Here is a 10998-nt window from a genome sequence, read left to right on the forward strand (position 1 = left end):
AAAATCCTTCTAATTGACATAGAATCATGTTTATTCTTAAAATTCTTGCTTAACCGCTTAATATATGATAATAAACAAAAGTATGAGCAGCATGTGCAGGGTTGGGACTATTTACTTTATGATTCCAATCATTTACTTACTTATTATTCAATTACTGCGCCTGACTGACTGCATTGTGAAACTTTTGTAGCTCATTTCAGCTTTCAACTAAATGAAGTTTAATTTGTATTTCATCTTTTAATGATTGCTTACTACTAATTAAGACAGCTGTTGATCAATGAAGAAAACAGCATAAGTTTGCACATATCCTGCAGCTCCTGAAAACAAAACAAAGTAAATAAAATAGGTTCCATGCCCCACACATTGTTTGATTTGGTCCCATTTGGTCATCCTTGCACAAACTGGATCTTTTGTTGTCAACGACAGTCAAGGTCCAAATAGACAGAAAGACGACCAGCTGCCAGCCAGTCCCTACAGACTCCGACAATGTTTGAAAACTGTCTGAAAATGTGAGTGTCAAGCTTAAATATTCAGACAACATTCATTTGTGACACCATGATGGGGCTGCAGATCAACGGCTAACAGATCAAAGCTAATGAATGCAGTGTCTTGGCCCTTCATTGCACGATTGTCCACCTCTTGGCTAGTATGACATGCAATAATCCCAGAATGTAGACAAAAATCAAGATTGGTGCCTTGTGCGACTCTTTGAATCTCAAACCTTACCTTTATTGCAGCTAGATGAAGCAGAGTTTCTCCCTTATGGTTCCTCTTCGTCACAGCGGGGCTCCCTGAGTTGGACCGTCCCACAGGTGTACCGGGACTACGTGGTGATACACGTTCCACCGTCACTGGGACACAGGAGCTGTCTGCTTGCCGTTTTCTGTGGATTGTGGTGTTATTGCCACGCACGGGACTAATCATAGTCGCAGGGTTGGATAAAGCTGCAACCATCTGGCCAAACCATCTGGTTTGCTTCCTTCGGCTTGGGGAAGACCTGGGCCTTTTGGGGGTGGTCTCCAAGCTGACCACCTGTTCATCTACTCGCAATCTTTTTGAAGAATGTTGAGAAACACCTTTTGGGGAATATCCGTTTGGACTGTTGTCAGACAGTGCGTGATGTTGGATGAATCTTTCGGCTTCACTCTGACAAGGTTGGGCTTGGTTTCTGAGAACACGATTGCCACCTTCTGACTGACCCTGCTTCATCATCCATCCACCACAGTTGAAACTGTTGCTATTCCCTTGTGGCACTTCAGGCTGAGAATCCTCAGAGGTAACAGCAGGACTTTGGAAAGAAACCCTTTTACTGGACCTCCTCACCCCTCCAGTGCAGGCTTGCTCCTCCTCCTTTAAACCATCTGCCTCCTCTATGATCCCCCACTCTTGGTTTATGGCCTGTAGCCTCATCTTCTTAGCTTGTTTTTGGGTTACCTTACTAGCTTTCTGCACCAAGCGTTTTCTGCAGGAAGGCTTTTTCATTTTCTTTTTGTTTCTGTTGTCATGGGTGCGTCTTTGAGAGCTTGTGGAGTCGGAGTCCTGGGAGGATGAGATGAAATTGAAAACAGCCAGGTCTCTTCTCTGAACACTAACGCTGCCTGGCTGTGCCTCTGCCATGTCTGCAGAAGACTTGCTGTCTGCAATTGTGACGTCTGAGGGTTTGTCCACCCTGCAGCGCACCTTGCGGCTGCGTGGACTGAACCAGATCTTTACGTTTTTCTTGTGTTTCAACATGGAATTCTCAGCCTGTGTTTGCATCTCATTTGGAGCAGGCTCTGCAAATAAAGTTGGGAAAAATTAAAGTCAAAATATTTGGTCCAAAAAGTAACAATGCTTCAAACACCTTGTGATAACTGAGTACATTGGATATTTTGGGGATACAGAAAAAAAGATCTCAATAATGCAACAAAAATAATTATTATTGTTTTATCTCTTATTTGTAGACAGCAAACATAGAATCTGGACACTGGGACACAAGGGATTTAAACGGTTGTGACACAATTGTATGAGGACTTATTTTTTCCCCCAGATAGTGATAGGCTACGACTGTATAAAAGAGTTATATTTATGTATCACAAGTCAGGAAAATGATCAAGAAAAAAAAAGAAAAAGAGTCAAGCCACAGACTAATGGAAAAACAAGAAAATTTTTGTGTCAATCTGGGAAAAAGACAAAAACAAAAAACTATTGAATTAAGAGTCAAGTATACATAAACAATTCAGCAAGAACAAAAATGACAAATAAATAAGAGCAGTCAACACTTATTTATAAATAAATTAAAATAAAATTCTCAAACATGACTCTTTCCCCCCTCTGCCGATAGAAATCACTGAGTGGACAACTAGACCATCACGCCTTAAAATATAAATTAATAAAAAGACAACATATTACGAGGCTTGTGCCATTTTCTCTGTTCTCAGCTCTGAAAAAATATGCTTTTGGATCACAATAGGTCTCCCAAACACATCTTTATGAAATGGCAGAGAATTCCCAGTCTGACAGCATGTGAAAACAGTGGGCGGAGTCTCAGCACGTGTTTTGAAAATGTCCAGAATATGCTCAGTGACAGATATTCTGATGTGCCACATCAATGACACCCTTTTTTGTTGCCTCCGCCAACAAAGTTGGAGGAGGTTATGTTTTCACCCGTGTTTGCCTGGAGCCCACAATTTTTAATATAACATTTTGACATTTTTACTGACGATTCATATCTTGATAGGCAAGAACTGATTCAATTTTCATAGTCATAGGACTAAGGTCAAAGTCAGGAAAATTCTTGGAGAAATTCCTATCTTTAACGTTGAACAAATTTAGAAAAAAAAAAATCATAACTTTCAAAAAACACCAAATTTCTTTCACAGTTGAGAGCGTTATGTAGAATGGTATTCCACAACTGTGCAACCTAATGAGATTGAGCTATAATGTAAATCAGCTTGAGGAAAAATTAAGTATAAAAAAAAATGTTCTGCCTGCATACTCATTTTTGTGTGTAATTCATGTACTGCAGTGTGTGAATGGGAAAACTGTTCAACATTCGCACATATCATCAGACAGAAACACTCTTTGCCTTTTTAGAACAACACTACCGATTACAGTGGGATAAGAAAAATAATGGAGCAACAAGTAACAACAATGGCATTTGCAACAAATGCCATTTATCTACCACTGTTAAAGCTAAAATCTACTTTCTAACTAAACATTGCCCTGCTGAGCTGCACTGCCTAATTACAGTTATTACAAGACTGTGGGATAGGTGATATCATCATCCAGAGATCAGACTGCTGGAGGAAAGCATTTACTATTTCAGTCAGTAATAAGAAGAAGGGAGTGTGGGCAGATGGATCAAAGACAATGGGAAAAGACATGTTAAAAAGACAAACTTGTTCATTCTGCTTTCCAGCTTCAACATCAAGGCTGCCAAACTACCTGTGTTTTCTGTGGGATTCAGCAGAGAGTCCAGACCGCTGAAGAGTTGTATGATGCTGCTGAGTTGCCGGTTGATTTGGATGTCTTTCACCCACGCAGGGCTGTGACAGACCACACAGCCGTCTCCAGCCCGGGGGCCAGCACAGGACCTGAGCAATAAACACACCGTACCTTGGCATGGAAATCTACTTTACAGTTTAATGACAAGTAATACAATGGGCACACTGAGTTGAGTTCATATTTTAAAAAACATTCTTTCATGAAGGAGGTCAAGAGAAAGAATAAACTGAGGGTACAGTTCATGCCAACAGAAGATGGTGATTGACACGGCATTTAATTAAAAATATAAACACACTCCAGTAATTCCGAAACTCAGCCTGCAAAACATTCCCAAAAAAAGTTGTTCCCAGAGCAATTATAAGGATTAAAACATCACTTTTACAGCCACTGTCGTGAGACAAGTCAGGAAACAGATACATGAACTGACTGTGACTTGAATGTCATTTGCATCAGTCAATAACAAATACAAGTATGCAGTTTAACTTCTCAGTTTCATAAACTGCCATGTTGACACAGATTTACCAGGGGAGGTGATGGTCTAGTGGAGGGGTGGTATTTTTTTGGGCCAAATGAGAAACAGAAAACATTGTGGTGGGCCGGGGCCAAAAGGCTAAACTCAAGTCTGCACAGTAATAATTTTATTCCTATATAAAAAGCAGTAAATAGCATTGTTTTGACAAACTGTTAGATGTTCTGATTAGGCAATGAAAAAAAGAGCGGTTGCCTTACAAAAATGTAATTTATTCAATCAAATTTTCCAAGACAATAGTGAACAAAATGTGAAACATTTCTGACTCATTATTACATTTGTGATCATTTTTGCTCACTTTGGCCCCAAAACACATTTTAAGTTTAATATATTGTTGAAACTGAAACTTACTGTTGGAACAAGGAGGTTCTTAGCTTTCTAAAGACATCACATCAATTCTCATTGTAATCTAGATATTAAAGACAAGTCACAATATCACTGTCACTAAACTGTGCAGAAAAAAGAAAAAGGTGTCCCAGTACACTAGTTCTTATCATGTCTTTGCATGTCTACATTTGTATTTTCCCCCACTTTCCACATTTTAGTGTTTTTCAGTTCTTTTTTCTTGTTCAGTGAGAGAAATCTAGTAGTCTCTGTTGATCTTTAACAAGTGTAACAAAGTCAGGCTGAATGTCTGAGGTGGAGATGGAAAGCACAGCGAGAGAGGACATGTACCTCGAATTATTAAATTCGGCATCCATCTTTCTCTTTTTAGCATGAGTGGACATTTTTGAGGAGCGGTGCACATTGATTGGATTAATCATTACCAAGAACAAATGAAAAAAAACAGGCTTCAAAATAAAAGCAATGCAATTTTAGTTCAATCATAAAGGCCCGGTGGCCCGACGACAGCTGAATGAAGTAGAAAAAGTCAAAAAGTCACAAATCACTGGGAAAAGGTGGACAAATGATCCTGCACCTTTCCCATCACCGAAAAGCCTGGGCATCAAGAGCGCATGAATGTGAAAATGAAACATTCACGATCATGAGACCGAAAGTGGATATAAAATCAAACTATCTCCGGCGCTTGATCCATGACCCCCTCTGCCATCTCTGTCGCTGTCCCCACGGATAGTTTTCTATAGATCACACAAATGTGCCGTGCCAGGCTGTATGGCGTGCATTACGCAATGGCTCTGTGCCAGGCTGTGTGGCGTGGCTTACATGATGGCGTGGCGTACACGATGGTGCAGTGCCCGCTGTGTGGCATGGAGTGATCGCTCCGTGCCAGGCTGTGCTATTATGTGATGGTGCTGTGTGGCGTGCATTACGCAATGGCACCATGGCAGCCTGTGTGGCATGCATTACGCAATGGCGCAGTACCAGGCTGTGTGCCGTGCCAGGCTCTGCTATACTCCGGAGGACGCGCACACACAGCCACAAACGGCTTAGGAGGTGGACGAAGGTCACTCACAACACTAACTTGATAGAATAGTAAATATTTTATTCTTTAATTTCCAGGTATCTGCGGCCAGTCCGAGTCAGCCAAAGGGCCAGATACGGCCCACGGGCCGTAATAATGCCCAGGTGTGGTCTAGTGGTTAAGCGTTGGGCTTCAGACCAGAGGTTCCTTGGTTCAAAACCAAGCCAGGCCAGAAAAGCACTTAAATTCAGCTCAGTGAATCTTAATTTAATCAGAATCAAGCATCAATTGTCAGATGTTCTTGTCATTATCTCACTGTGGTAGGTTACAGTTTTATTAAATGCCAAACTGATGTAAGTCTCAACAGAATTTACATGATTTTGAATGCTCAAATGTCATCATCCTAGCAACTGGAACTGAATCTTTGGTGTCTCACAAACATTAACTGGGTTATATGAAGAGGCAATGCCTTCAGGTACGCCTTAAAAACTCTGTAAGAGAAGAGTGCTGATCTAGTGTCTGATCTTACTAACTAGGGAGGTGATGGTCTAGTGGTTAAGTGTTGGGCTTCAAACCAGAGGATCCTCAGTTCAGAACCCAACCATACCAGAAAATCACAAAGGGCCCTTGGGCAAGGCCTTTAATCCCCTAGTTGCTCCTGGTCTGGAGTGAGCGCCTTGCATGGCACACCCTGACATTGGTGTGTGTGTGTGTGTCTGTGTGAATGGATGAATGTGAGGCATCATTGTAAAGGACTTTGAGTTTCTGATGTGGATGGAAAAGTGCTATATAAATGCAGTCAGCATATTAGCCAAGTGGTTAGTGCACTTGATTCCAGAGTTGAAGGCTCCCGGTTCAAGACCACCTGTGCCCATTCTCCATGTAATGAAGAGTTGTGTCAGCAAGGACATCTGGCATAAAATGAGCCAAATCAACACACAGATCCATATCAAATCTGCTGTGGTGATCCCAAGTGAAAATGGGAGAAGCCGAAAGAACTACTTTTTTTTTTACTTTTTCTTTTTTAACTAATGCCATTTGTATTTCTTAATGGCTGATGTAAATTTAGTCCAACAAGTTTGTTTGTTTTTTTGTGTGCATTTCCCATATAGTCCCATGTTTTTCCTATTTGGGGTAGTACATTACACCTTTTACTCCCCATCTCAATCATAACTTTATAAAAGAAAAGAATGTTCACAATGTCATGTTTTTTTTGTTGCACTGGACCTGTAATTCACATTGGTATATATGTTTATATGCTTATTAGATCATCCACTGCAATACAAGTTCATTTTTATGTTACGATTCTGCGCTATATAACTAAGATTAATCGAATTAAATTACATGAATTGGAAAACTAAATTAGTATCGGCTAACATTAACCTTTGAAAATATATCTTATATTTCAAGAAATGCAAGTCATATTCCAAGCCAAGTGAGCTTGATCTCACACCATAAAAACTAACTTAAGAAGTCAAGCACATCTACCAATAAGCATTGCTCTTGGCTGAGACAATCCAGTGGATCATGCACTTCCAGTGACTTCATGCATGTGCGGATCGTGAAAAATCCAGTGTTCAAAAAGATGGAATGTTCCATCTTCCACTGCATTAAATATTCTTTCCATTGCATGAATGAAAAAAAAACATTCATTAGTTGTTTTATATAATGCCTAAAATAGACCCTTGACATTTGATATTTTATTAATTTCTAAACAAGAGAAAAGGGCCTTACATTTCCGTATATTTCACTGATTCTTTGAGGCCGAGGTTCCAAACAGTCCAACACGAACTTTCAATAGCAATCCAATCCAATATTGTATTCAGACAACTTACAAAAACAGTCAGATAGTTCAAAAACAATCCTGACTACACGTCAATAAGTTTGTTCAAACCCCGCCATGTTTGTTTTTAAGATAAGTGTCATTGCCGCTAGTGTGAGTGGCAGAGGTCGTGGCATGCAATAGCACAAAACATATAGAACCAAAATTGCAAACTAAATAAAAATTGTATGGAACAAAATGGCAAATGGTACGAATGATCCATATTACGTGACATACAAACCACCAATCAAATGACAAGAATCTATTCAAGAATTCTATAAAGCTCACTGACTCAACATAATTCTTGAGGAAGTAAAATATTATTTTGGCTGTTGAAAAAACAAGTAAGACTTCAGCATATGATTTAAAAGAAAGCCAACAGTTATTAAAGCTTTTGTGATGCAATGACTGAATCACAATTTCTGGAAAATGATTACTTTTTTTTTTTTTTTTACTAACTCCCTTTGAGAAGGTGTCAGCCTGAAGTGGGTCTGTGTTTAGAGCACAGCGGTGAATGTATTCTGTGGACAAGTAACATCTCTGAACGAGCTCCATCAGACAGCTAAATCACTACTGCTGCTGCACCTGAGACAGTAAAAGCATCCGGGCAGCAGAACGCTGTTTATGATGATGTCAGAATCAATCACAGCTGAGGATTTCTTACCTGCACAACAAATGCTCACACGTACCAAGACACACAGGTTCCTTCATTACAGTTGAGCTGTAAACAAAGCATTAGTTAGAAACGGTGCTGACATCATGAAAGGCACAGTTTGTCCACATGAACAATTTTCTGGACAGAGGAATAACGTGTTTTAGTCTCATATGTCGGGATGAAGTGGACAAAGTGCTAACAAGCTGAACATACAAAGTAGCACAATCCCTGTAAAGTTTACCATTTAGCGCAAAGAAGCAGCCGTTTAAAGTTGGCCACAGCATCTTTAGTGTGCCTCCAATCGTTCGCCTGACTGAAGACATTAGCATCCATTTTCAGCGACACTGTGTTTTTGTAACAACTCCAGGAAAAAAAACGTTGTTTACGATCTGAAAACTAAATACTTCCTGATCGCTTGCAACTCCCGCCAAATACACACGGAAATGACTTAACATTCAGCCCCGCCCCCAATATCTCTCTCTCTCTCTCTCTCTCTCTCTCTCTCTCTCTCTCTCTCTCTCTCTCTCTCTCTCTCTCTCTCTCTCTCTCTCTCTCACACACACACAAACATTTCACTTTAAAATATTGATAAATAATCTTTAATCTTAATAATCTTTAATTTAATCTTTTAAAATTTTAAATTTATTTGTAGTTTGTTATATTCACTATTATTGTAATTGTTATTAATAATATAATGAAGGCATAGCTTTTGACCGAGCAGCGTTTTCCTCTATCGAAAAAAAGTTGCTTGATTGAAATAATGTAAAAAAAAAAAAAAAAAAAATGAAGATTCAATTGGGCAAAATTATTTTAAGAATTTTCTTCAAGGATTGATGATTTCATTAAAAAAAGTGATGTTTACACAACAAAAGATATTTATTCTCCTGACTTATGTGGCACTCCCAATATGTATAACATGTGTTAAATTGCAATTAGAAATATACTGAGAGATATTTAATGACAATATCATAAAACGACAACATTTTCATTCAGTGAAAGTAGATACTTATGCTATGTACAATATAGAAATATTCATTACAGGACCTCTAATTATAAATAAGCAACAAAATGTTCATTATAGTACCCGCCATTATGAAAAAGCAATAAATTCCTAACAGTTCATACTATTTCTATATTTTTCTCATAGAAATGTGATTCTTTCTTCAAGATCTGTAAACAATGTCACAATAATATATATTATTTATGCCTAATTCACAAATTTGATTGGAAATGAATTACAACTGAGCACTTTTTAAGAAGCTGATACATTACAGTCAGATTTCATCTGCTTCAATTACTTTAATGACTATCTGAAGAATACAGGATCACTGCACAGGGTGTAAGTCTACTACCTAATTTTTTTTCCCCCTCTCTTATTTTATTTTGTGGATGTTAGCCTCCTGACTTACACTCCAGTCCAGCTGGTAGCGGTAATGTTCCATATAAGCTGGTTGCCAACCATAATTAAACGTGAAGAAGAAGATGTTCAGATTTCAGGCGGATTCTTTTCCGAACTACTTTGTTGATGGAGGCTATATAGTGTAGCGGATAAGCTCTAATATGAGAACAATTGTGCACTTTATGAGGAAAGCATGAAATTTTTACCAGTGTTTGTTCATAACATTGACTTTAATTTTAGATGTGGTGGTAAGCTGGATTTGACCTCTGAGGACAATGAGAGGTCATTGACCTCAGAGCGCCAAAATATTGATGTTTTTACACCCTTTGATTACAACTTGATAGTTACACTGTCAAAATATGTGTTTATCTTTGTATCTTTTTTCTAATAAAATATGTCTGCATTTTATAGTCAATGCCCCATCCAGCTCTGTGCAAAATATGAAGTGCCACCTGGTGTATATTGATACAACTCACATCAGAACAGGTCCACCTGGTGTGTTTTGCCATTCTGGAATGAAAATGTAAAACACATGGCTGCTCATGGGAGTGTCCAAGACAGTGTTGCTTTGAAACTGCAACTAGCTTATAAACTACAATTACCTTATACTTTGTAGATCTACAAATAAGGTAAATAGGCTTTATACAAACAAAATCGGCTATTTTGCATGACATGTAGTCTACTGTTACAGATCTACAAATGCTAGTTGGTCTAATTGTAGATACTGCCATAGACTAATCCTAACAGAACTAGCCTAGACTAGTGACTGCTTTTCCCCTTGTCATCATGGCAAAGCGTCATATCCTAGTAGATCCCAACATGCCTTCTGGACCTAAACAGCCCAAACAAGCTTTAAGTACTAACTGGGAACTTTGTGTTTTGTGCCAAGCAGAAACAGGCGAATCTTTGCAGTGCCCGCTCAGATCAACCAAGGGACCCGCCGGGAGCGGCTATGCATCATTGGCAGAGGACCTTCTTCAGTTCCAGGAACTTCAGCACATGCCAATGGATCTCAGGGTAGAGAGACTGGATGATGGCGATGGTGTGGAAGCCACCTTGAGGGTACACAGTGCTCAATGGCACAAGAAATGTCGCCTGAGGTTCAACAAGAAAATGTTCGACCAGCAAAGCCGAGCAGAATCAACTACTGGCCAACAAACTAGTAATTAGCCAGCTGTCCACACACAATCTGCTCACATGCGTCCAAAGTCCACAGAGCCCACATGTTTTTTCTGTGACAAGCCTGCTGGTTCTGCAGGCTTACATGAAGCAGCCACCAAACAGTTGGACAAGAACGTGCGGAGGTGTGCCTGTGACCTTGAGGACACGGCTTTGCTAGCCAAGCTTTCCACAGGAGACATGATAGCCATTGAGGCTAAATACCACAACACATGTTTGTGTGCACTGTATAACAGAGCCAGACAAGCTGCACCCAAGGATGATGACGGAGAGCATGATCGCCTACATGGTATAGCCTTTGCAGAGCTAGTCGTATTCATGGAGGACATGTATAGTGATGAGGGAAGTGCCACAGTCTTCAAACTCACAGACATAGCTGTACAAGGTCAGGCTGCAGCAGCTTGGGGTCACTGTGGAGAGCCGGATTCACACCACCAGACTGAAGAACAGGCTGCTTTCAGAGCTTCTTGATCTCAGGTCATATTCAGAGGGAAGAGACACCCTTCTGACCTTCCAGAAGGACATTGGACTAGCTTTGAGGAAGGCCTGTGATCATGACAGTGAC

General features: G+C 39.8%; 1 protein-coding gene across 2 annotated transcripts in view; it reads right to left on the reverse strand.

The window, feature by feature from the left end:
• The window catches only part of bard1 (BRCA1 associated RING domain 1), a 101281-nt gene extending 93031 nt beyond the window's left edge, over nucleotides 1–8250 (reverse strand). For both annotated transcript variants that reach the window (XM_034186119.1, XM_034186118.1), the window contains exons 1-4: nucleotides 8097–8250; nucleotides 7865–7921; nucleotides 3427–3575; nucleotides 727–1775 (exon numbers count right to left, since the gene is read on the reverse strand). In XM_034186119.1, coding sequence (XP_034042010.1) covers nucleotides 727–1775; nucleotides 3427–3575; nucleotides 7865–7921; nucleotides 8097–8188 — 1347 coding nt within the window. In that variant the 5' untranslated portion in view covers nucleotides 8189–8250. The remainder of the gene's footprint in view (nucleotides 1–726; nucleotides 1776–3426; nucleotides 3576–7864; nucleotides 7922–8096) is intronic.
• Between the last annotated feature and the right edge of the window lie 2748 nt (nucleotides 8251–10998).

This window comes from Thalassophryne amazonica, chromosome 14 (genome assembly GCF_902500255.1).
Source record: "Thalassophryne amazonica chromosome 14, fThaAma1.1, whole genome shotgun sequence".
Taxonomy (NCBI): domain Eukaryota; kingdom Metazoa; phylum Chordata; class Actinopteri; order Batrachoidiformes; family Batrachoididae; genus Thalassophryne; species Thalassophryne amazonica.